At 39.9% G+C, this 27,575-nt stretch overlaps 1 protein-coding gene across 6 annotated transcripts in view; it reads left to right on the top strand.

Moving 5' to 3' along the window:
- Window positions 1-1,375: 1,375 nt before the first annotated feature.
- Window positions 1,376-27,575, top strand: part of RIMKLB (ribosomal modification protein rimK like family member B) — a 71,262-nt gene continuing 45,062 nt past the window's right edge. For 3 of the 6 annotated variants that reach the window (XR_008300093.1, XR_008300094.1, XM_027074211.2), the window contains exons 1-2: window positions 1,530-1,887; window positions 17,016-17,247. Coding sequence is in view for 4 of the 6 variants with exons in the window: in XM_027074211.2 (XP_026930012.1) it covers window positions 17,073-17,247 (175 nt within the window). In the remaining 2 variants the exon portion in view is untranslated. The other 3 variants (XM_053225792.1, XM_053225791.1, XM_027074208.2) reach the window with 3 other exon arrangements.

Genomic DNA, 27,575 nt, shown 5'->3' on the forward strand with positions numbered 1-27,575 from the left:
ACTTGCTTTGTGCCAGGCGTTAAGTCTTATCAGCTAATTCACTCCTTATACCAACTCAATGAAGTAACTATTTTTGTATATTCTACAAAATACTTTCATAGTTAACTTTTGTAGTCGGGCAGATTAAGATAGAGAAGTTAGGGTACTTCAGAAGATTTAAGTAAGGGGAACTAGAACTCTGAGCGAGTCCAGAAGTTACCACCCTATGTTTTGCTAGATCTCTTAAAGGACTAAGTGAATGAAATCAGCAAAAAAGGCAGACCAAAATGGTTGGGAAAGGATTGCTGAAAAGAATTTGTTGACTTAGGCGACTCAGAATGGAATGTGATTCGTAAGAAGGCAAACTGGTTAGTTAGGACATCATTGTATCCCTCATGTGGGATCTCGGGGTAATAAATGACTATGGTCATTTTGGAAATGAATCTGCCAGGTACAGTCGCACGGTGATCTGTTACCTTTCGTTTCATTCTTTATGATCTAGAAAAAACACAGGAGTAACGTAGCTGAACATATTCAGATTCATTCTCACAGCAACCTTGGAATATATTCTTAGCTTTTCATAACAAAGGCTTGGGGGGAAGTTATGAAACTAATTTGCCCCAAGGTTTATACTGGTTTCCAAGTAGCAGAGCGGGCTGTACCACACTGCCCCGCCTATATGTTTAAACCTGCATAAAGCCCTGAGCATGTATGATGTACTGTAGTTTACAAATTTGCCTTACAACGTACAGAGGCAACGTCTTCATTCCGTACACGCATAAGGACCTTATAGGTATTGATCTTTGTTCCCAATCTTTGCCTGTGGGAGGGGAGAGACCACGGCTTGCGGGGACACCAGGCGGAGGGCGCCGGAAAGGCTGCGCGGGAGGTGGGCTGGGCTGGGCAGGGCAGGAGACAGAGGCGTGGACACGCACAACCACACAGTCCCCCAAGAGGCTTGGTGGTTGGTGGGCTGGCGTCAGGGTTCAAAGTGTGCATGAATGGGGCCAGAGGAGGGAATGTGAGGGCAGGGAGGGTGTACAACGGAAGGAATCAATCTCGCGGTTTCGAGGTGGGAACAAACCTCGTCTCAACTCGCCCCCCCCCCCCCCCCGCGTTTCCCTTCCTTAGTAAGGACGGTTTGGGGGCGGGTGGGGAAAGCGCGTCCTCGAAGCGCTCTCGCGCTCCCATTTCCCTCTCGGCACTCGCGCTCCATCGCCCCTCTACCACCCGAGAGGCTGACGATGGCTGCGAGTGGGGACGCGGAGCCTGGAGGGCGGGTCTCGACGCAGGTGTTGGATGGATCCGCTAGGCCGGGCTCGGCTGGCTGGCTGGCTGGCCCGGCCCCTCGCCCCCCGCCCGCCGCGCCGCCGCGCCGCCGCGCCGCCGCGCCTGGGGGGCGGGGCCGGGGCGCGCGAGGGTCCTCTGCACGCGGGCGGGCGGCGCGCGGCGCCTCGGTCTGGGGGAGCGCGGGGCGGTCTCCGCCGGCGTCGCGCGCGCTGTGTGTGAGCGGGGTTGCGCGCGCGCGCGCGCACTACAGGCGAGTGAGGGAGCGAGGAGCGGCCGGGTGTGAGAGTGTGTTTGGGGGTGGGGGCGAGTGTGTGTGTGTGTGTGTGTGGGAGTGCGTGTGGGAGTGCGTGTGGGAGTGCGTGGGAGTGGGAGTGGGGGTGAGGGACAGCCAGACCGACCGCGAGGCTGTGAGAAAGTGGGCGAGTGTGCGAGGGTGCCCGGCCTGGCTGCGGGAGCCGCGGTGGCGGAGGAGAAAGGAGGCGGCTCCCGGCATCCCGACCCCCTCCCCCTCCTCTCCTTCTCGGACTTCCAGCCAGCCTGCCCGGCAGCCCGCGGTTCCCTCGGAGGCCCCAGCCCGGCTCCGCTGGCCGAGAGCGAGGGAGGAGCCGCCGGAGCCAGGTGAGCGGTGCGATCGCTTCCCTCCCCCGGTGTAGTGGCGTGAGGCGGAGGCGCGCCCGCCGCCGCCCCCCCCCCCCGAGCCCCTCCCCCAAATGGGCGACTGCGGCCTTAGGGACTCGGCGACGAGCAGGGGCTCGGCCGGGCGGGGCGCGCCGGGGGCCGGGGGGCTTGTGAAGCCCGGGGGGGGGGGTCGCTCCGCTGCGGGGGGGCGGGGGGGAGCCCCGGCCCGGTCGGCGTGCTGGGAGGGGGCCGAGGTCGCCGGGTGCGTGTGACGGGTGAGAACTGCCGGGGACAGGCGGCGTCCTCGGGCGTGAAGTGTGCTTCCCCCTGTTTGTGAGGGGGGTGTGGTAACCCTGGGAGTGCTCGTTGGAGTAGAACACGCGTTGTGCCAACCTGTCCTCCAGCGTGTGGTGATCGCTCCTGCCCTTGCTTCCATCAGACACATTCCTGTGGTGTGGCCGAGGGCGGAGGATGTGGTGTTCGTCCTGCACTTAGTATGGTTTAAATCCCATGGTTTCCTCCTTAACGTGTGAAATTTTAGAGAGTGTGACAGTCCTACCACCTTTGCCTTTGGCAGTGCTCTGAGTAAGAATGGGGTGACAAATAACTGCTTGGCTCGTTCGATTTTTCTTTTTTTTAAGGCATTTGACCATGATGCAAATCTTGCCCCCCTCCCTTTAAAAAAAACCCCAAACTAGTTAGAGAATAACTTCACATTTGCCTTACTAATGTGTCCTTATCTCAGATGGCAGATTTGTAATCCCAGTATTTTACCCCACTTGTAGGTGTGAATAGAGAGGGGGCGGTAATTGCATTCTATGAGTGAGGTTGTTACGCTACCCGTGTTGACTGTAACTTCCGATGTGCATTCTTTTAGCGTGCTGTTATTTTCCCATTAATTACATAAATTGTTCTCACATCTTTGGGGAGTTGGATTAAATTCTAAATCTGAACGGAAAGTACATGAGGCAGCCTAATATGGAAGACACTCTTTTTCTGTGGGCTTGGTGTTTATTGTATGTACCGAAGTTCTTAATTATTAAATGTAACCTTTTAAAATTTAAATGCTATGTAAATTTCGTTAGGTCTTTAACACCATTGGGCAGTTGAAAGGTCATTTTTTTTCCTGTTTCTTACAAAGAATTCACTGTCAGAATACTATAAGATATTCATTTGGAATGAAACACTCTGAAATTCCAGTCATGGAGATTGAACATTTATTTTCTAACTTTTAGAATGACAACCTCTAATTTTCAAAAATGACAGTCATAGTTAAAATTTCTCTTCTAATGGTTGCTGTGTGTTATTTGGTCAGTATGTCAAAGGGGAGGAGGCCTATTTTTCTTTGGAGGTGATCTTTTGTTTATTCCTTTCTATCTTGGTTAGTGCAATGACTTTCCTTCTCTCATGTCAAAGATTTGGTTGTTAGTTTGGCAAGATGGCTGTTGATGTTTTCATCTTTCTCTGTCTCCTTTTTTTTCCTCTTGTTTTCTCTTACGCCCACCAGGTGCCAGAGTCTGCTTGTTGGGGAGGGGGGGCACTCTGATTCTGACAACGGGGAGCCAAGAACATCAAATACAGTCACTAGAATCCTCCACTCATTGAAGGTCCATTTTTCTGTTCCCTCCTTTCCCCCTGCAGGGGGGGAGGAGTTGTATGACTAACCTTTAGACTTTGGGCTACCAGCTAAAATTCCACTTAGTTGCTGGTGGATAGCTTTTAATTTTTTTTCATTTTCTTAGATTCATTGAGTGGCAACCAGAAATTTCCCTTTTTTTTCTTTTCCTTCTCATTCAGTTCCTTTTCCCTCTCCACAAGGAAATCACAAGCAATGTTTTATAAATCCTCTACCCCTTCTTAGCTGTATTATGAAGGCATACACTAAAGAGAACATGTTTTTACATAGGACCAATGAATGCCAGCCAGACTTCAGGCATTAGTGTGTTGGGGTACAGGATGAACCATGGCTAAAAAAAAATACCTCCCAATTCTTGTTTTCCTCAGTTTGTATCCACCTGGGATTACTGGGGTAAATCACTAGATTGATTTCTCAAAACTTCTCCCCTGTCTATGACCTGAAAGAACATAACACTGGAAGGATTTGGGGGAAGGGGAAAGAACAGGACCAGTTGATCCACAGTTTGAGAAGTAGCTTTTATCATCTTCCTCTGGGGAGCGGGCATAGAGACTTAAACTGCATGAAAGTGGGTGGAGGAACGTAGGAACAACACGACAAGAGTGACAGAAAACCAAACATAAGGAAGGGGGAGTTTGTATGTTGCTTACACCGTTTTGGGGGTTACTTAGTGCTGTGGATTTGTAGAGAGTTTATGGCAGGTTAGGTTACAGAGTAATCTCTGCAAGTGGGATTAAGTCATAGGCATAGGGGGAAAGAGCTTTGAAATTATAATCTAATGTTATTTTAATGTCTGGGCATAGGTTGTGATAGGAAGAATAAAAATATGTTAATGTTAACTGTACTGGCATACACAGTTGTTTCAAGAGAGGTCGAGTAGGAGAGATTAGGTACAGATATTGGGGAAACTGTCTTTCATTATTTGGGAATCTTCCTTTTCGTCGTACTAGGGGCTGTTAAGAAATAATAACATACTACCCCCCAAAATATCTGTACATAATGTGTTTTAGATTTGTGTGCAATATGTGCCTATGTACATATTAGATTTGCAGAAAAGGACTGACTTTCTGACTTCATGATAAATCATGCCATGCTGTTTTTTCAATGTTTTCTTTTCCAGTGTGTTTTTCCTTTCAAAATTGGCTTGGAGGACAAAAGCTACAGAGCTCGCCAGCTCTACTCCCTTAGAGCCTGGTCTGCATGGAACCCATCTGCTTATTTATTTATATTTTTTAACTGCTTTTACTGAAATTACAGGTTTTTTTTCCTTCTGACTTTTATTGTTAGCAAAGGTAATTATTTCAGGATGAGATGTATAATGGTGATGGAAAGTAGCATTAGGCTTGGGTTTTTTGTGTTTTTTTTCCCCCCCAAATGTTTGTTTATTTTTGAGAGGGAGATGGTGCACGGGGTGGGGGCAGAATAAGAAGGGGACAGAGGATCTGAAGCAGGCTCTGCGCTAACAGCCGGATATGGGGCTTGAACTCATGAACTGTGAGATCATGTCCTGAGCCAAAGTCAGACGTTCACCCAACTGAGTAACCCAAGCGCCCCATTGGGTTGTTTATTTATATGAGAAATTGAAAAGATAAATTATGAATTTTTGACAGTTATGTTTAGATCTTATGGGGTATGCATTTGCCTGCTATTAAATATTGAAAATAGCTGTGTTTTTTGATCCTGCCTTACGATTCAATGTAACAGACCCCTTTAAAATAACTCCTAACCCCTAACGCTTAACATTTACCTGTCATATATGAGGTTTTATGTTGCTTGCTGGAGATAATAGAGAATAAAATAAGGATTCTGTCTTCATGGAGTTCACAGTCTAATTTCATTGATCCTTGATTTTTTCATGTGGCAGTCTGTTCTCCCATCAGTGTCCGGAGGAGTCTGCTAGATTACTGTAAAATGTGTATCGATTTATGAATTGATAAAGTAACAAATTTGTGTAAACATCGATATGCCAAATTAATTTTTACTTCCTTTCTTTCAAAAGTGGCAGCATATCACCAAGTTGTGACCAAGAAAAAAAAAATTTACAATTGTTGTATCACTATACTGTACACCTGAAACTAATACAACACCATATGTTAACTGGAATTAAAATAAAAACAAAATTTGAAACCTACCCCTTACTTAAATGTTTTTGCTCTGTTCAGCTCCTTTTCATTTCTTTCTCTCTCCCCTCTCCCTCCCTCCCTCCCCTCCCACCTCCTCCATCCCCCTAACCTTTCCTGTTACTAGCTCTTGACTTCATGTTCTTAGCAATATAGAAATAAGGTCTCCAAATAGAACATGGATTTGCGATATTAGGTCACACTAGTTCTCTCTTACTGCTCCACTTTCCCATATTTGACAGCATTTTAGACTTTGATAGTTTATCAGAAAACTACATTTTGGAAATATCTTGCAGGTTTGTCCAAACAGGAACTTTGAAATTTTTCCTGATTCATTGTGGTTTTTAATTGTTAGCTTATTCCTTTGACATGTGAATTAGTTAGCCATGTTTGTAAAACCTTCAACTTGAATATAGTAATATCTTCCCAACTCATTTTTCAAGGTAATGTCCAGAAAGAAAATTTAGAAGGAAGGCCCAACATTTAACATGTTAAACATGATGAACTTTTTTTAAAAATAAAGATCTTATTTATTTATTTATTTTGAGAAAGAGAGAGAGAGAGAGAGATAGAGAGATAGCACATGAGCAAAGAGAGAGGAGGAGACAGAGGATCCAAAGCAGGCTTCACGCTGACACCGTTGAGCCTTGATGCAGGGCTCAAACTCATGAACCGTGAGATCGTGACCTGAGCTGAAGTCGGACACTCAACCCACTGACCCACCCAGGTGTCCCAATGTTTATTTTTGAGAGAGAGACAGAGACAGAGAATCTGAAGCAGGCTCCAGGCTCTGAGCTGTTAGCACAGTGCTCAATGCTGGGCTCAAATTCACAAACCATGTGAAATCATGACCTGAGCCAAAGTCAGATGCTTAACTCACTGAACCATCCAGGTGCCCCTAGATTTTATTTATATTTTCAAAGTAATTTTTGTACCCAGTGTGGGTCTTGAACTCACAACCCCAAGATCAAGAGTCAAATGCTCTACTGACTGAACCAGCCAGGTGCCTCTAAACATGAGCTCTGAGTAAGCCATACTACCCTTTGAGTCTCAGGAAGACTTTGCAAATTTTGTGCCATGTTCCAGAAAGAGATACATTGATTTAACATTCCTGTATTAAGTGAAATCATTAGAAGTTTTATTTGGGTTACTGAGAACTTTATTTGTGAGAAAACTTTATTTAAAGTTTACTCATTTTGAAAGAGAGAGAGTGGGAGTGTGGGAAGGGCAGAAAGAGAGGGAGAGAGAATCCCATGTAGACATCTGCGCTGTCAGCACAGAGCCCGATGATCCATCTCGCAAACCCTGAGATCATGACCTAAGATGAAATCAAGATACAGACGCGTAACTGACGGAGCCATCCAAGCACCCCTTGACACGCTTTTTAAAAAAAGATTTTTTAAGTATTCCCTATACCCAAATGTGGAGCTCGAACCTAGGAACCCAGAGATCAAGAGTCATATGCTCTACCAACTGAGCCAGCCAGGGGTACCATTCAGAGAAAACTTTTTTTTAAAAGTTTAGTTTTGTACACCAGACTATTTTTATATAACAGACTGTTAAATTACCTATAGCTTTGAATAACAAAGCTACAGGTAATTTAAGTAAAGGTAACATAATTTTCTGATCTTTTAGTTGAATATATGTAAATTTGCTTGTTAATTTGCTCATGATGTTTGTTTTTCTTCTCCAGTTTTCTTTTTATTGTGGTAAAATATACAGCATAAAATTTACCTCCTTAATCATTTTTTAGGTTCACAGGTTAGTGATATTAATTATATTCATATTCTTATGCAACTATCTACCATATTCATTTCCATAACTCTATATTTTGCAGAACTGAAACTGTATACCCATATAACTAACTCCTCATTCTCCCAACACCCCAGCCTATGGCAACCACCATTTTACTTTCTGTGGATTGACACATTATATATTTTATATACTGGTGCATAATGTCCTCCAGGTTTATCCATGTAGCAGCATGTATTGGAATTTAACTCCTTTTTAAGGCATTGTATGTACATACTGTATCTTATTTATTCATCTGTCAACCGAAGGCTTGGGTTGCTTCCACCTTTTAGCTGTTGTAACGCTGCTATGAACATGTGTATGAAGATTCTTCTTTGAAGACTCTGTTTTCAGTTATTTTGGTTATATACCTACAACTAGAATTACTGGATCATACAATATTTCTATTTTTATTTTTTTGAGGAACTGCCATACTATTAAAAATATTTTTTTTAATGTTTATTTATTTTTGAGAAAATGTGAGGGACAGAGCATGAGCAGGGGAGGGGCAGAGAGAGAGGGAGACACAGAATCTGAAGCGGGCTCCAGGCTCTGAGCTGTCAGCCCAGAGCCCGATGCGGGCTTGAACTGATGAAAGGTGAGATCATGACCTGAGCCGAAGTTGGATGCTTAACCGACTGAGCCACTCAGGTGCGCCTGCCATACTATTTTTAATAGCAGCTGCACCATTTCACATTCCAACCAACAATTTACAAGGCTTCAGGTTTCTCCACATTCTCCCCAACATTTGTGATTTTTTGTTTTTTGACAGTAGACCTCCAGTGTGTGCGAGTTAATTATATGGTTTTGATTTGTGTTTTCCTAATGATTAGTGATGTTGAGCATCTTTTTTTGTGATGTTTTATTATCACATCCTTTTTAAAAAGCTCTGTGAGGGCTGGGAGTATGTCTATTTTGTTTACCATGATATTTTAGAGTGCATAGTAGGCACTGAAATACTAATTTTTAAATTAAATGTATTTAATCGAATACTTAGTGTTTTTAGCATTTAGATTCTTAATTGATCTGAGATTATGACCAGTGTTTGACTTTGAACAGTTTTCTTTTTTTTGAGAGAGGGATATAGAAATACTTCTCCAGGGATGTTATAAAAATAAATGTAAAAGTGAAATGATGAAATGTAAGATGATGATCTTGTTAGTGTAAAAAGAAACTCCCTCTTATCATCGATACCAATACTTACTGGTATTTTAATGTCAAGGGAATATTTCAATGTCAAGGGAATATTTTCATACAAAAATTTTAATGTCAAGGGAAAATTTTCCTATAAGATTTGACCAAGGTATGATAGACTATACTTGTTAAGGTAAGGTTTTATGGCCTATAATAAAGAATTCCCAGATATCATTTACATAAGCAAAAAAGGTAGTAGGTAGTCCAGGGTCACAGCACTACACAGTTGTCAGGCATTCAAGTTTTAACATGTCGCTGTGTTTTTCCTAGGGTTCACTTTTCACTCCTGTCTTCATAGTCCAGGTGGTTGTTAGAGCTATAGCCATAACACTTACATTCCAGGTAGGGTGGAGGAAGGGCCAAGGAATAGTATAGTATACCTCTTAAGTATGTGTTCTAAAAATTTCAGTGCAGTACTTTCACTCAGCTCTTATTGAGTAAAATTTACTTATATGATCACATCTAGTTGCAAGAAAGCCTAGAGAATACAGTCTGTTTGTTGCATGGCATTGTGCTTAGCTAGATATTGGATATCTTATTACTAAGGAGTCATTAGAAAATGGATATTGGGAAGGAAGTGGCAGTCTGTGCAATGGAGTGTGTGGAATTTGAATTTACTTGGCTTTACCACTTAACTTCTTGGCTAGAATGTATTCAGCTAACAAATGAAGACAGTAATGCACCAAAGGGATGGTTGTGAGGATTGAATGAGAAGATACAAATAAATCGCCTACCATGGTATAATGTGGGTTTTTAAAAATATTTATCCAAATTCCTTTCATTGTCTTTAGGTATGGTAGAAAAAAGTAGAAAGAAATCAGAAAACCTGAATCTTAGTCCTGGCTCCGTTATTGTGATAAGCTCATGATAACTTAAACGGTCAGGCTGTTTCTTTAAAATGGGAAGATATATGTGTGTATTCCTCACGTAATTACATGCAGATTAGATTAGAAAATATATGTGGAATGTGTTTCATGAGCTGTAAATGGAGAATAGTTTTAACCTTATCTGTGTGCATTATTTTGCCTTTGTCCTGCATATGTTTCTTCGTATGAGGAAAGGGAATTGATAGGCACTTGTCTATATATTTCAAAGTGTTGCCTTTTCTTACCTTCATTGGTTTTTCTGTTTCATCACTCATTTTTTTTCAGTCTTTTGATAAAGGGATCTTCTTGAGATTGGGTAGGAAAATCATTGCCCTCTCTTTCCCCCCATAATCACATATGTAGCTTAAAAAAAAAAAAACAGTATCATAGGTAATTACAAGCGCTATAAAAAGGAGAGAGTGTGAATGAGTGTGTCATGTAACCTTTAGGAACTTATTGGTTTGCTCTATTTTTGAGGTATATCCTTTTCAATATAAGGAGGGGGTTGTGAGGGCTATCATACATTTCTTTTCTGTTATAGCTAAAGACAACTTTGATTAATATCTAGCCTTTTGCTCCTACTTTTCAAAGCATTCCGGTCTGCCTTAAAGTTAATGTGGCAAAGAACATGGCATTTTCTATAAACTCAGAACACCTAAACAGTGATCTTATTTTATGTGGCATCTTAGGTAAAGGATGGGATTTTATAGGAACTATCCAGATTTCAGAGGGACATTTTTTTAGAGATTATTTATTGATGAACATTGTTAGTGAGTAATGGGGTAATTGGACTATTACTTGGTTATTTCTGAGACTCTTCTGAGGTTTTCAAGTTACCATTCAGTCGTTTTCTGTACCTTAATAAGAGCTACAAAAATCACCTCCTATCCCCAAATGGTATGGTTCTTCCTTTTCACCCTTCCTTTTTTTTCAAAGGTTTTATTTATAATTTTTTTTTATTAGCAAGGTTTCTTTTTAATGTTTATTTATTTTTGAGAGAGAGAGAGAGAGAGAGAGAGAGAGAGAGAGAGTGAGGTGGGGGAGGACAGAGAGAGAGGGAGACAACAGAATCCAAAGCAGGCTCCAGGTTCTGAGCCCGATGCAGGACTCGAACTCAAACTGGGAGATCATGACCTGAGCTGAAGTCCAGATGCTCAACCGACTGAGCCACCCATGCATACCCTTTTAAAAATTCATCTTATAGCCCTGACAGTATAAAAAAAAAATTAATTACAACATACTGTGATAATTGCCAGAATATGTGTATAATAAGATAATGTAGATTCATGGAGTTAGGATGATTTTTATGAGTCAGAAAAATTTAACAGATGTATTAACTAGTGAGCCAGTATTTACTAAGGTAGGCTTAGGATGTATATTCTAAGCAAAAGGAAGCATGAGAGAATACAATGTGTTCAGGAAATTGGTAAATGAGAGAGAAGAGAGGGTAGAAGATTAGTTTGGAGGTGTTTTTAGGTGCAAAATGTTGCATGTACTGGGGATGAATAGGAAATTCAAGTGGTATTTAGAAAATAGAATTACTGTTGTAATTGTATGTTTACGTAGTGAAGAAAAATAGAAGAAAATGATGCCAGAGTTTCTGAATTAAATGCTTAAATTAGGATGAGTATATCCGGCAGTATTCTTCTGAGAAACAGAACCGGTAAGAAATTGTATATATGTGGAGGGAGAGGGATGTACGGAGGGAGGGAAGGAGGAAGGGGGGAAAGAGAGAAAGAAGGAAATAGAAATTAATTTTAAGGGATTGGTTAGTGTGATTGTGGCACGTCTGAAATTTGTAGGGCAGACCAATGGGTTAGAAACTCAGGGAGGAACCTCTGTGTTAATGTGTTGATGCAGAGTTCCTTCTCTTGGAAACCCTTTTTTGTTGTTCACACCTTCCACTGATTGGATGGGGTCCACCCATGTCATAGAGGGTAATCTCCTTTACTCAGAGTCGACTGATTATAAACTTTAATCATATTTGCAAAGTACCTACATAGCTACATGTAGACTAGAGTTAGACCAAACGGGGCACCATTGTCTAGCCAGGCTGACGCATAATATTGAACTATTAAAATGGGAATTCAAGGTGTTTAGGTATGTGAATAAAAAAACTTCAGAATTTTACTTGCTCAACTGAGGCAATGTTTGTGGCATTTAGTTAGGGATGCCTACTAAGCAGATTGAAATAGGATCTCAAATACAGTTGAGAACTCCAGGTTGGAAAGATATTTAGTGGGTCAATGATATATTCAGATTTTAATGATAATAGTTGAAGCCTGGCTGAGGATGAAATTTCTAGGGAAAGGAGTGAAGGGTTTAAGAAGGAAGCCCTGGGGATTATGTACAGAGAAAAGCATCCCCCCTCCCACAACCCCTCCAGCAACCCTCTGCTTGTTCTCTATGTTTAAGAGTCTCTTTATGTTTTGTCCCCCTCCTTGTTTTTATATTATTTTTGCTTCCCTTCCTCTAATCTTTAATTCTTTTTCAGTCTTTAGATTCTAAGTTCATATGCTGTGTCTTATCTGGAATAAATGATTTTCCTTGTAGAAAGAGGTGCCTTAAGGTCTTCAAATGGTAGATTGATATTTTTGCTTTTTTCCTAGCAAAATAATTAACATTGGGAAGTGGCTTCATGAGAAAAATGAATGATGCACTTTATTTATGATTCCCATGTAATTAGCCTTGCCTGTACAATTGACAGATGACAGTAAATTTTTTTATTGGTTTGTATATCCAGAAGTTTGCATGGGAAAACTATCTCTAATATAAAACTAAAATTTCACTGTTGAATATCTCTTTATTGAAAAAAAAACAACAACTGTTTTTGTAGTTACTCAGTAGCATTTATTCTATATCTGATATTTGTATATCATTTTCCTTGATACTGTGGGAGAAATAAATCGAGGACAGGAATTAGTTGATCTGAATTTACATTCTAAGAGCAGAAATACTATATTCTTTTGTATATGTGGACATTTACAAATGCTGTGTTTATCTTAACACTGTTGGAGAATAAACTCTTTTTTAAAGTATTTTTTTAAAGAGAAATAGAGAGTGAGCTGGGGAGGGGAGGGAGGGAGACAGAGTCCCAAGCAGGCTTCACACTGTCAGTGCAGAGCCCAGTGCTGGACTCTAACTCATGAACTGTGAGATCATGACCTGAGCTGAAACCAAGAGTTGGGACACTTAACTGACTGAGCCACCCAAGTGCCCTTAAACTCTTTTCTAATAGTAAGTAACCAAACTTACTCCTTTAAATGTCAGGGGGAGTAAAGGAACCATTTTATTTTACAAGCGACTCTTTTCTGACATTTAAAATAGTGAATGTAATCAGAAAAAAAATTGTTTTTTAAGGACTCAGGACTATCATTTTATTTGTGTACTTTTGGTCTTCTGACCTCTATAGATTTATCATAACGCTTTTGATTTATCAGCAGTTTTGTTTTTCTTTTTCCCCTCATGTTTATGGATGGGAGAAATAGATATGTTGGAAGAGACCCTGGCCTACTGGTCTCCGCCTGGCCCACAGGAATGTTTTGGAGGTCTCCCAGAGCAGGAGGGCCAGTGTGAGGGTTGGGAAGGGGAGAGAATGAATGCAAAGCTTTTGCCTTGGTGGTTGGAGAATCTTTTCCTGATTGTTTCCTGGTTATTGTTAGATGTGAATCTCAGTGGAGCAGCCTGAAAAAGGCAAGCGACCCTGGGTACCTGGGGACCACCAGTGGCCCCTTAACCTGTCGAAATAAAAGTGGACCATTTGGTGGAGGAGAGGTTGTGTTCTTTCTTTCTCTGTCAGTGAACTAGACTTTGGAGATTACTATGAAATTATACTGGATAAAAAATTGGACAGGTGTCACTTGAAAATACCAGTACCAGTGGAACAGTAAGTGACAAGCTAGAGTTTAAGCTTACTTGCCCTTTTCAAACTGGGAATGTCATGTACTTGGTATACAGAAAGAATATTTTGGAACACAGTGTGTCATACCTCTGTGATTCTTTACATGAAAAGCAAGACATGACATGAGAATCTTTTGAAGCTGATAAATAAAATATATTCCATATGAACAAAGATACTTTGGTGCAGGGCAAGGTGATGATCCCCAGATCTTGCCATATTAACTGCCTCTAGGTGGGCTTTGAGGAACTACAACCATTGACATTGATGTTGGACCTTTTCAAGATAGTGTCTACCTCTTTCACAGAGTCTTCTGCAGGGTGAGAACATTCTTCTAGTTCCAGATATGGGGGTGCAAGTATTCTCTGTGAAAGGTATAGTCCCAGTTGTGGCAAATGATGAGATCTCTAGGCTTGCTTCCAAATCATGAAGGCAGAGAGGGAACACCATTTTCTTTGTTAGAAACCCAGGATCAAGAGGATTTAGGGTTCATTAAAAAAAAAGGAAAAAAATGAAAGGAGATGGGGAGGCTAATCTGAACTTTCATGTGTTGGTTGCATACCAGTGTAGAAACACTCAAAGATTATGCAAGGATATCAGAGCTGCAGCCATGAAGCCAGACATGGAGATGCTCACGTGCATCATCTGTCAGGAGTTGCTGCATAACTATGTGAGATTGCAGGCCCGGAGTGCTTTTATTATCTGATGATACAATCCTTGAAAACACCATATTGTCTTACTATTGGCCTGGGAAGTTTCCACAAGTTGCCATATCAATATTGGCAGAACAGTCCTGCTTCCCAGTTGCCAGTGGCTATACCATCTTATCCTGATTTCTGTTGGGGCCACAACTGCTGTACTCATTCAGTACAATTTCATGTGGTGAAATTTAGTCATATTGGCAAACAGATGATGTTCAAGAACTAAGTGTAAGGGATGGAACCAAGATGGGCTTTGGAATAATGGAGGTCATTGACAGGGTGTTTCAAAAACTATCCAGTCTTAGGATCATTTTTATAGTGCCTATCTCAAGGAAAACTGGGGATCTCTACATTAGGTACCCTAGTGCAAATTTTTTTTGGTGGAGTTTTTCCTCTGATTGAGACTTCCTAGTGACCACATCTTCCTATTGTGTAAGTTGAATTATTACTACATCTAGCCTAAGGCTTGAAAGGGTATGTTCTTGACCACAGCTGTGGAACAGGTGCACAGGGGGCTAGGAGGTTGTGGGCATCGGGCATCCCCTTTTTTGGTTAGTTGGGTCTTGGCCTGATGCATCACCATAACTGAGAGCTCTTAACCTTTCTTTTCCTCAGCTACAAGTCACAACTATTGTGCTTCTCATTTTATTTTATTCTTTCCCTGCTTTCCTGTGATTGATGCCTTTGAGACCCCATGTTGTGGGGCACATGGGTGAGTGCGGCGCAGGTATGGCAGGCCAAGGTTTGGCGTGCTGGCGTGTGTGTGTGGTGGTGCTTCTGGCTCGTGATATTCTAGTCTTATTGTGTGCATTCAGGCGGAGACCCTGGAGAGTGTGTGAATGGTGCATGAGGGGCTACTTTCAGTTACTGTGACACTGGAAGCTGTCTATGTATGGCTTTTGCTTCCTCTAGTTCTTATCCTTGTCTTTTTTTCTGTTAGATTTGCTGTGTCATCTGGGGTGGTATTAGGATTTTTTAAATTTTTAGTAAGCTCCATGCCCAACATGAGGCTTGAACTAACGACCCTGAGATCAAGAGTTGCATGCTTTACTGACTGAGCTAGCCAGATGCCCCAGTAATTTTATTTTTGAAAAAAGTTTTTTTTTTTTGTTGGGGTGCCTGGGAGGCTCAGTTGGTTGAGCGTCCAACTCTTGATTTCAGCTCAGGTCACCATCCCAGGGTCATGGGATTGAGCTGAGCCCCATGTCACACTCTGTCCTGGGTGTGGAGCCTGCTTCAGATTGTTTTTCTCCTCCTCTGCCTCTCTCCCTTGCATACATTCTGTCTCTAAAATAAAAAAAAAATTAAAATAACGCTTACAAAGAAAGGCTTTTTGTTGAAATAACCTGTTAATGTTTGTTAGTAAAGCTTGTAACTTTTTGCTTCTTCTCAGGAAAATAATTTTCAGCTTTTGTCTTGCTCATGATGCAAGCTCTTGCCCATGATGCAAACTCTGAGAAGCAGCACTGTATTTGTGGAAGAAAGTCCTTTTTTGTATTACAGTAAACAATCTGTATTTGTTTAAAAAAAAATTCTATTTAAAGTAAGTATAAAAACATTGAGTAAGAGCATGCTGTCCTCTGACTGAAATAAATTTGAGCAAATGGACCCCAGCATTTATTTCAGCTATTTAAAGTTTTTTTCCCACAGTCTCAAATTACTCTGATTAAAGTTGTTACATGAATGACTTCAGTGTTGATACTCATCTAATAACATAGGTGTTACTATCTCATATAAAAAACATTCCTATAAATATGTTAGTGATAAAATATACATACATATGAGAAAACAAGGGAAGAAAATTGAATAAAAAAACTACAGTTACATGAACATATATAATGGAGTTTATCGTGATGGGAGATACGGGGATATGATATACTAATGATTACAACCTTGTCTATTTTATATCAAGGTATTTGCATTTTGGGTGGGGTAAATCAGTCAAAAGTAGATGATCAGATAAAAGTATATTTCTAGATTATATATAATACAGGGAATGGCATTGAGTATATAATATTGAAAATGGCACTTTTATTTTTTTTAATTATTTTTTTTTAATGTTTATGAGAGAGGGAGAGAGATAGAGCATGAATGAGGGAGGGACAGAGAGGGAGACACAAAATCCAAAGTAGGCTACAGGCTCTGAACTGTCAGTGCAGAGCCCGTTGCAGGGCTTGAACTCATGGACCATTAGATCATGACCTGAGCTGAAGTCGGACGCTTAACCAATGGAGCCACCCAGGCGCCCCTAAAAAATGGCACTTTTATTAAGTGACCTGCTGTAATTATTAAACTGCAGTGCTTCCCCAGTGGAAGGGGGAGAAATTTTGTTTCGGGAGGTGGTGAGTTTCTACATTTCTAGTGTTGTAAAAGTTTTGATTTTTTTTTTTTTTTTAATTTTAGATAGAGTGCATGAGTGGGAAGGGGACAGAGAAGGGGAGAGAGAGAGAGAGAGAGAGAGAGAGAGAGAGAGAGAAAGAGAAAAAGACAGAGACAGAGAAAATTCTTGCCCAGCTTGGAGTCTGACATGGGGCTTGATCCCATGACCCTGGGATCATGACCTGAGCCAAAATCAGGAGTTGGATGCCTGACTGGGCCATCCAGGCACTCCTTTTACTATATTTTTAAAAGTAATCTCCATGCCTGATATGGGGCTCAAACTCATAACTTCAAGATCAAGAGTCACACACTAGTGACTGAGCCAGCCAGGTGCCCCAAGTATATTTATTTTCTTTCTTTCTTTCTTTCTTTCTTTCTTTCTTTCTTTCTTTCTTTCTTTCTTTCTTTCTTTCTTTCTTTTATTTTTTTTAAAACAGAAAGAAATAAAATTTAATTTCATATGTATGGGAGATGCATGAAGACATGAAATTCCTTAGGTAGAATTCTTTATTTACCCTGTGTGTGTATTTGGTCTTTGTCTAGAGAGAATCGTCATTCAGGAGGAAATAATCCAGGAAAAGGAAGAACAAGCAGATCAAGATGTGTAGCTCTGTGGCGGCCAAGTTGTGGTTTTTGACCGATCGTCGAATCAGGGAAGACTATCCCCAAAAAGAGATTTTACGAGCATTAAAGGCCAAATGTTGTGAGGAGGAACTGGACTTCAGGGCTGTGGTGATGGATGAAGTAGTACTGACAATCGAGCAAGGAAACTTGGGTAAGTCTATACTAAATAATTTTATGGATTTTTTTTCTTAGAATATGTTGAATCCACATTTTCTAGGAATAATTTGGATGAAGGAATTGTTAATAGCTTTATATTACAATCATCTGATCTTAAAATGTAGCATATTTTATGGAAGAAATGGAAACCCCGGAATTAATTGAACCTCTTATGTTATTTTTATTTTAATGTTTATTTTTGAGAGAGAGACACACATGCACAGAGCATGAGTGAGGGAGGGGTAGAGAGCGAGGGAAACACAGAATCCGAAGCAGGCTCTAGGCTCTGAGCTGTCAGCACAGAGCCCGACGCGGGGCTCGAACTCACGAACCGTGAGATCATGACTGGAGCCAAAGTCCATGACCTGAGCTGAAGATGGACGCAAAACCGACTGAGCCACTCAGGTGACCTGAATCTCTTAAGATATTATTTAGGAAATAGTTGGGAGAGAAATTAAAGAAAATCTACTTGTTTTTCCCCATTATTACTGTCTTCTAATTTTAAAGGTGCCCCTGAGAGAACTTGTACTTCATGGGATAATTCAGTAATGAATTTAGTAAATTCATCAAATTCCACATGTGATTCTTATTTTCTTTTTTTCTAAAAACTTCAGAATATTGACTACTTTTTAAAAAATGTTTATTTCTTTATTTTGAAAGAGAGAGAGAAGAAGAATGTGAGTAGGGGAGGGGCAGAGAGGAGAGAATCCCAAGCAGGCTCCATGTTGCCACCGCAGAGACCAACGCTAGGTTCAGTGTCTCACAAACTGTGAAATTATGACCTGAGCTGAAATCAAGACTTGGATGCCCAACCGATTGAGCCACCCAGGCATTCCTTTTCTTTCTTTATAAAATATTTTATACATATAGTATATAATATACCGTTTGTTTCTCTTCACTGGATAAAAGTGTCTGAATAATTTGACTCAGTTGGTGATAAGTCTAGTATTTCTAATTCTGTATTTCATATTTGTTTTAGGGTTACAAGAGGATATCTTAGAAACAGAATTCTTTAGGACTGACTTAGGAATCTTTACGTCTTTACTCTGGAAAGTTATGACTTGTAGGTCATTTCTGTTAGGGAGCATTATATGGTGGCATATACGTGCCATTTTGGATTAACTTTTAGAAGACTAGACATAGTTTAGTGATAGTATTTAGTAAAGATATGAGACAAACACTTAAAACAGATTCTATGTTACTTAACTTGCTTCGAGACTATAATCATAATGAGAACATGTGTTTTCATCAAAAAAATGGGGGGAGGTGGTTATTGTGAGAACTAATAATATGCAGAATATAAATCTGCTATTAGGGTAATTTCATTTGTAGGCTAGTTAATAGATCCCAGAGTCTTGCCTGATGAATAACATGATACTGTAGATTTAAGTAGGTAAAATCTCTTAGCAAACAGTTGCTCTTTACTCTCTGTCCTTTAACATTTATTCCATTCACTTTACCTTTTTACAGTTATTGTTGCTTTGGAAATAACTTCTTTAGAACTGAACTGTTTCCAGATTGTTTCACTGGAGTGTTTTAGTTACTACCTTTATAAGAAAGATGCACATTATTTTATTTTTGGTCAACTTTTCTTTTTTTTAAATGTATATACATAGGTCCAACACTTATTCAGATTCTGGATTTGGGATAGAGCCTGTTCCATTCTTTCATAAATATAATTTGAGCACTTACTATGTGCTAATTAATTGGTATGGTATGCAAAATGAGACATAGTCCCTATATTCTAAAGGCCACGATTAACATTAACATCAATCAAGTGATCACACATATTAGTGTAAAATCATTATAACTTTGGTAAATTATAAAAGGAATGGATATCAGTTTGCACCCCCCTGCCCTCTAGCTAGCTATGACAGATACATCCTGAACAAATCCGGGCAAATCTTTTCTTTAAAATTCAGAATCTATCACATGCTTTTATAACTTGCAGGTTTTTCAACAAAATTGCATATACAATTGTTGAAATTGGAGTCAGAAATCTGGACAGAGTATTGTGTTAGGAGCCATGCTCTTGAAGTATGTGTGAGAAGGCCAGTGTACATAGGTCACTAAACACCTAAACTGCAGGCTTATGGTGTATGTCTCTGTTTTAAAGGTTGGAAAACCAAAGGCTGCCTTTCCAACAGTCCTCTGAAGTCAGGGTTTCTTATTAGACCAAGCTTCTGTCACATAGACCTATTACTACAAGATGTGGGAAATGCAAATGGACATCTCTGTTCTAATACCTTCCATAGGTTGAAAAATATCTAAGATTGGGGTACCTAGGTGGCTTGGTCCATTGAGCGTCCGACTTTGGCTCAGGTCATGATCTCACGGTTCATGAGTTCAAGCCCTTCGTCAGGCTCTGGTTTGACAGCTCAGAGCCTGGAGCCTGCATCAGATTCTCTGTCTCCCTCGCTGTCTGCCCCTCCCCTGCTCACACTCTGTCTCTTTGTCTCTATCTCAAAAATAAATAAACATTAAAATTTAAAAAAAAAATCTAAGATTGAAAACCATTGTTCTTCGTGTTTTGTTTCCTCCTGGACACTCTTTGTTCTCAACTGTCACTTCAGGCCAGTAGGACAAGATTGAACTCACTTCTTCCCCACGAAGCTATCTTATTTCAGCCTTTTGGTTTGTATTTTGTCCTTTGCCCTGGTATTACCGTTAACATATCTTTTGTTTTAAACATGTAGTTTTTAAGTTTATTTACTTATATTTAGAGTAGGTATTTGAATAGAGATGTCCATTGCATTTGCCACATCTTGTAGTAAGAGGTCTGTGAGAAGGGCGTAAGTGAGAGCAGAGAGGAGCAGAGATAGGGGAGAGAATCCCAAGCAGACTCTGCCCTGTCAGTGCAGAGTTTAATGCAGGGCTCTATCCCACAAACCAAGAGTAGGACACTTAACTGACTCAGCCACATGTGTGCTTTTCTGTTTTATTCTTAAGAGCCATTTCTGCCACAAAATTTTCTTGCTTTTTCCTTCTAAATGACAATTGTTCTGCTTTTCAGTATCCTAAGTCAAGCTGTTAATGGCCCCAAGTTTAAACGACTGCAACATTCCTATAGCCTATAGCTCGTTATCTTTCACTATAGTGTTTCCTCTCTAGCTCTTTCTCATTCATTAAACACCAGTTTTATCATCTTTCTAAAAACCTTCAGAAACCCTGTTTCCAAGCACTGTTCAATCTATTTTATTTTTAAGGTTTATTTAAAAAAATAAATGAGTGGGGGGAGGGGCACAGAGAGAGACACACACAGAAACCCAAGCAGGCTCCAGGCTCTGAGCTGTCAGTACAGAGCCTGACATGGAGCTCGAACCCACGAACCATGAGATCATGACCTGAGCTGAGGTCAGATGCTTAAGCAACTGAACTATCCAGGCGCTCCAGGGCTTTTTATTTTTTATTTATATTATTTATTTATTTTTAAAATTAATGTATTTATTTTGGGGGGGGGAGGGAGAGAGAGCACGCGAGAGGGAGCAGGAGGGGCAGAGTGAGGGAGACAGAGGATCCGGAGAGGGCTCCTCACTGACAGCAGAGAGCCCAATGTGGGGCTCAAACTCATGAATGTGAGGTCATGACTTGAGCCAGTTTACTAAGCATACTTTTCCATGTCCACTGTTTATAGCATAAATGTTACCACATGCGCAACAATAAGACCCAGCTTCACAGCCGGTAGGATGCTCTAATGAAAAAGAGACAACATGTGTTGGCAAGAATATAGAGAAATTGGAATTCTCCTGCATTGCTAATGGGAATGTAAAATGGTGCAGTCCCTTTGGAAAACAGTTTGGCAGTTTCTCTAAAGGTTAAACATACAGCTACCATAGGATCCATCCCACTCCTGCATGGAATGACAACGTATGTTTGGAAGAATTCACCAGTGAAAACATCTGGTTCTGAGCTTTTCCTTGTTCGGAGACTTTGGATTACTGATTTAATAGGTCTGTTCAGATTTTTTATTTCTCAGTGATTCAATTTTAGTAGGTTGTAGGTTTCTAGGAATTTATTCATTTTTTCTAGGTTATCCAATTTGTTGGTGTGTAATTGTTCATAGTTGTCTCATGATTACTTTTATTTTTTTGGTGCCCATTGTAACATTTTCTTTCATTTCTGATTTCTTATTTAAGTCTCTTTCTTTCCCTTTTTAGTCTAGCAAAGGGTTTGTTAATTTATTAATCTTTCCAAAAATCCAAGTTAGTTTTGTTGATTTTTATTTTATTTTTCTCTTTTTTATTTTGGTTATTTGTGTTCTAATTTATTTTTTTAGTTAATTTTTTCTTGAAAGAGAATGCAAACGGGGGGGGGGGGGGGAGAGAGAGAGAGAGAGAGAGAAAGAGAGAGAAAGAAAATCCCAAGCACTCACAGTGCAAAGCCTGATGTGGGGTTCGATCTCACAACTGTGAGATTATGATCTGAGCTGAAATCAAGTGTCAGATGCTTAGCTGACTGAGCCCCCCAGGCACCCCAGAGATTTTCCTTCTTTCTTAATGTGCATGTTTATACCTGTACACTTCGCTCTTAACACTGCTTTCACCACATCCCATAAGTTCTGGTATTCTGTGTTTTGCTTTTCTCTTAATATTTTTTTTTTCTCTTTTTTCCTAAACTTTAATAATTTTTTTTAACTTTATTTATTTATTTATTTTAAGAGAGACAGTGAGCCAGGGAAGGGAAGAGAGAGAGAGAGAGAGAGAGAGAGAGAGAGAGAGAGAATCCCAAGCAGGCTCCGCAGGGTCAGTGCAGAGCTTGACATGGGGATTGAACTCACAAAACAGTGAGATTATGACCTGAGCCAAAATCTAGAGTCAGATGCTTCTTAACCAAATGAATGAGCCACCCAGGCGCCTGTTCTTATGATATTTTCTGATTTCCCTTGTTACCCCTTTTGTTTTATTTATTGTTTGAGTGTGTTATTTAATTCCCAGGTATTTATGAGTTTTTCATTTTCCCTTTGGTATTCATTTCTAGTTTCAGTCCATAGAAACCGGAAAAGATACTTGGTATGATATCGGTATTCTTAAATGTAAGATTTGTTTTGTGGCTTAACATGTGATCTATCCTGGAGAAAATTTCATTTGCCCTTGCAGAACTTGGATTGTGTTGTTATTTGGGGTGGGGGTATGTGTTTTGATATATTTGTTAGGTCTAGTTGATCTGTGGTGTGTTTCAGTTTTGTTTCCTTATGAAATTTTCTTTTTTTCTTTGGTGGGGGGAATGGTCATTGTTTTTATTTATTTTTTTAATTTACATCCAAGTTAGCATACAGTGCAACAATGATTTCAGGAGTAGATTCCTCAATGCCCTTTGCCCATTTAGCACATCCTCCCTCCCACAACCCCTCCAGTAACCCTCTGTTTGTTCTCCATATGTAAGAGTCTGTTATGTTTTGTCCCCCTCCCTGTTTTTATATTATTTTTGCTTCCCTTCCCTTATGTTCATCTGTTTTGTCTCTTAAAGTCCTCATATGAGTGAAGTCATATGATATTTGTCTTTCTCTGACTAATTTCACTTAGCATAATACTCTCTAGTTCCATCCACGTATTTGCAAATGGCAAGATTTTATTCTTTTTGATTGCTGAGTAATAATCCATTGTATATATTTATCACATCTTCTTTATCCATTCATCCATTGATGGACACTTGGGTTCTTTCCATACTTTGGCTGTTGTTGATAGTGCTGCTATAAACATGGGGGTGCATGTGCCCCTTTGAAACAGCACACCTTAGATAAATAGTGTAATTGCAGAGTCGTAGGGTAGTTCTATTTTTAATTTTTTGAGGAAACTCCATACTGTTTTCCAGAGTGCTGCACCAGCTTGCATTCCCACCAACAATGCAAAAGAGGTCCTCTTTCTCCACATCCTCGCCAACATCTCTTGTTGCCTGAGTTGTTAATGTTAGCCATTTGGACAGGTGTCAGGTGGTATCTCATTGTGGTTTTGATTTGTATTTCCCTGATGATGAGTGATGTTGAGCATTTTTTCATGTGTCTATTCACCATTTGGAAGTCTTCTTTGGAGAAGTGTCTATTCATGTCTTTTGCCCATTTCTTCACTGGATTATTTGTTTTTTGGGTGTTGCGTTTGATAAGTTCTTTATATATTTTGGATACTAACCCTTTATCTGATAGGTCATTTGCCGATATCTTCTCCCATTCCCTTGGTTGCCTTTGACTTTTGCTGATTGTTCCCTTCACTGTGCAGAAGCTTTTTATCTTGATGAGGTCCCAGTAGTTCATTTTTGCTTTTGTTTCCCTTGCCTCTGGAGGCATGTTGAGTAGGAAGTTGCTGTGGCCAAGGTCAAAGAGGTTTTTGCCTGCTTGAGGATTTTGATGGCTTCCTGTCTTACACTGAGGTCTTTCATCCATTTTGAGTTTATTTTTGTGTGTGGTGTAATAAAGTCGTCCAGGTTCATTTTTCTGCATGTTGCTGTTCAGTTTTCCCAGCACCACTTGCTGAAGAGACTGTCTTTATTCCATTGGCTATTCTATCCTGCTTTGTCAGAGAGTAGTTGGCCATGTGTTTGTGGGTCCATTTGTGGGTTCTCTATTCTGTTCCATTGATCTGAGTGTCTGTTCTTGTGCCAGTACCATACTGTCTTGATGATTACAGCTCTGTAATACACCTTGAAGTTTGTCCTTATGAGGTTTTGTCTGTTTGCTTCATACCATAACATAACGGTATTTGAATTTTTCATTATTGTGTTAGTGTCCATTTCTCTCCTTGGTCTTTTACTATTTGCTTCATGCAAGTGGGTACTCTATTAGGTGTCTGCATATTTACAATTGTTAATAGCTTCCTGGTGAATTGACTCTCATCATTATAATGATGATTATCTCTTGTGACAGGTTTTCTCTTAAAGGGTATTTTATCTCATAAGTATGGCCACCTGTATTCTCTTTTGGTAACCATTTGCATGGAGTATCTTTTGTCAGTCTTTTACTTTCAGCTTTTGGGTGTCTTTACATCTAAAATGAATCTCTTGTTAGTAGCGTATAGTTGGCTCTTCTTTTTCTATCAATTCTATCCCTCTGTATCTTTTCATTGTGGGGGTTTCTTTCATTAACCTTTATTTTTTAAAAATTTTTTAATGTTTGTTATTTATTTTTGAGAGAGCACAAGTGGGGAAGGGGCAGAAAGAGAGAGGGCAACACAGAATCCAAAGGAGGCTCCAGGCTCTGAGCTTTCAGCACAGAGCCTAATGGGGGGCTTGAACCCACGAACTGCACAATCATGACCTGAGCCAAAAGTCGGACGCTTAACTGAATGAGCCACCGAGGCACCCCTCTTCTGTTTACTTTTAATGTGATTACTGAAAGAGTAAGACTTACTGTTTTCTGTATGTCTTGTACCTATTTTGTTTCTCTTTTCCTCTCTTATAGACTTCCTTTGTATTTTGTTAATTTATTATAGTGGTATGGTTTAGTTCCTTATTTAGTTTTATGTATTTTCTATAGGTGTGTATTTTATTCATCGTTACTGTGGAGATTACGTAATATGCTATATAGTTTAATTTATTTTAGATGATAAATTTATTCATATGCAAACTCTGCCCTTACAAATCTTCCCTTATCTTATGTTAACAATGTCACAAATTACATCTTATATTTTGTATCCATTGAAATAGTTTTATGGGCATCGTTATTTTTATGCATTAAAATTTTTTTTTTAATGTTTATTTTTGAGAGAGAGAGAGCAAGAGAGAGAGAGAGAGCAGGTGCACAAGCATGGGAAGGGGCAGAGAGAGAGAGAGAGGAAGACACAGAATCCAAAGTAGGCTCCAGGCTCTGAGCTGTCATTGCAAAGCCAGACGTGGGCCTCCAACCCACAAAAACCGTGAGGTCATGACCTGAGCCGAAGTTGGGATGTTCAACTGACTGAGCCACCCAGGGGCCCCTGCTTTTGACTTTTTTTTTAAGTTTATTTTATCCATTTATTTTCAGAAAGGTGGGGGCAGAGAGAGAATCCCATGCAGGCTCTGTACTGCCAGTATAGAGCCCTACGTGGGGCCAGAACCTACACACTGTGAGATCATGACCTGAGCTGAAATCCACAGTTGGATGCTTAGTTGACTGAGCCACCCAGGCACCCCAACTTTTTTTTTTATATATAAACTCTAGGCCCAACATGAGTCTTGAACTTAACGACCCTGAAATCCAGAGTCGCATGCTGTACCAAGTGAGCCAGCCAGGTGACCCTGTATGCCTTTAATTTTAAATGCTATACCAGCAATAACACTGATTTATATACCACCATTGGAATATTTTAGGATTCTGTATATATATATTTATCTTTATCCAAGAGCTTTATTTTTTTTATGCTTTTGTGTTGCTTTCTAGTATTCTTTGTTTTTCGTATTTAAAAAAAATTTTTTTAAAGATTTCATGTTTAAGTAATCTGTGCACCCAGTGTGGGGCTCGAACTCACAACCCCAGGATCAAGAGTCAGACACTCCATTGATGGGGCCAGTCAGGAGTACCCCTGCCTCCACTGGCTTCTACTATTCTTTCAACTTGGACTGTCTTTAGCTGTTCTTATAAGGCCAGACTATTGGTGATGAACGTCTCAACTTTTCTTTATCTGGGAAAAATCTTTATGTCTCCTTCATTTTTGAGGGATAGTCTTGCTGGATATGTTATTATTCTTCATTGTCAGTTTTTTTATTTCAGCACTTTTATTTTTAATTTTTTTATTCTGACATCTCTTTATTTTTGAGACAGAGAGAGACAGAGCATGAGTGGGGAAGGGGCAGGGAGAGAGAGGGAGACACAGAATCCGAAGCAGGCTCCAGGCTCTGAGCTGTCAGCACAGAGCCCAATGTGGGGCTCGAACTTACGGACCATTAGATCATGACCTGAGCCGAAGTCGGATGCTTAACTGACTGAGCCACCCTGGCGCCCCTCTCATTCTTTTTTTAAAGTTTCCTGTCTCAGTAATTCAGATGTCTTTTTTGAGTTTGCTGATTCTTCTGTTTGAACAGTTCTGCTAGTAAACTACTGTGTGTATTTTCAGTTGAGTTTTTGTGCTCTTTAGCTCTAAAATTTGTTTGATTCTTTTTTAATAGTTTTTCATTGATATTCTCATTACCACACAATGTTACATTAGCAACATTAGATCTTTGTTTATTTAAGGTCATGTCTGGAGATTTATTTGTATCCTTTGAACCATGTTGCCTTGTTTCTCTCTAGCCTTTGTTATTTTTTGTTGGTTTTTGAGCATTTGAAAAAACAGCCACCACTCTCAGTTTTTATGGACTGCTTTTATATGGAAGACTTCTACCAATCTCTCTTTTATTTTCAAAAAATTTTTTAAAAATTTTATTTATTTTGAGAGAGAGCGAGCATATCAGCGGGAGAGGAGCAGAGACAGAGAGGGAGAGAGAGAGAGAGAGAGAGAATCCTATGCTCCGCACTGTCAGTGCAGAGCCCGACATGGGACTCTATCTCACAAATTGTGAGATCATGACCTGAACAGAGATCAAGAGTTGGACTCTTAACCCCCTGAGCAGGAGCCTCATCAATCTTTTAATTGGAGAGTTTAATTCATTTACATTGAAAGCAGTCACTGTTAAGGACTGACTTACTTCTGTCATTGCTCTGTTTTGTTTATACCCTATAGCTTTTATTGTCCCTTATTTCCTATACTGGTGTCTTACAGTAATACTTGCTTTTATATTAATGACTTTTTCCTTTAAACGTATTAGTCTCCATTGTCATATAGAAAACAATAAGTACAGTTAGAAACTTTTGTTCCAATAATACTAGCTTTTCTAATTCCTCCTGTATTTGCCTTTATTGACATTTTTATTTTTCTGTATGGTTTTTAGTCACTGTGTAGTGTCCTTTCATTCCTTCTTGCAGGACTCCTTTGAATGTTTCTTGCAGGACAGGTCTAGTGGTCATGCACTCCTTCAACTTCTGTTTTTCTGGGAATGTCTTTCTTGATTTCTCCCTCATTTTTAAAGGATGCTTTTGCTGGTTGATAGTTTCTTTTTTCTTTTCTCTTCTTTTCTCTTCTTTCTTTTCTTTTCTTTTCTTTTCTTTTCTTTTCTTTTCTTTTCTTTTCTTTTTTCTTTTCTTTTTTTAGCACCTTGAATATGTCGGCCTCCCATCTTCTTGCCTCCAAAGTTTCTACTGAGAAATCTGCCATTTGAGGATCCTTATCATATGATGATTTGCTTCTCTTGCTTCTTTTAAGATTCTCTCTTTGTCTTGGATTTTGAAAGTTTGATTATAGTATGTCTCGGCATGAGTCTGAGTTCATCTTGCTTGGAGATTGTTGAGCTACTTGGATGTTGATATTCATGTCTGTCATC

The sequence above is a fragment of the Acinonyx jubatus genome, chromosome B4 (assembly GCF_027475565.1).
Source record: "Acinonyx jubatus isolate Ajub_Pintada_27869175 chromosome B4, VMU_Ajub_asm_v1.0, whole genome shotgun sequence".
In the NCBI taxonomy this organism is placed as follows: Eukaryota; Metazoa; Chordata; class Mammalia; order Carnivora; family Felidae; genus Acinonyx; species Acinonyx jubatus.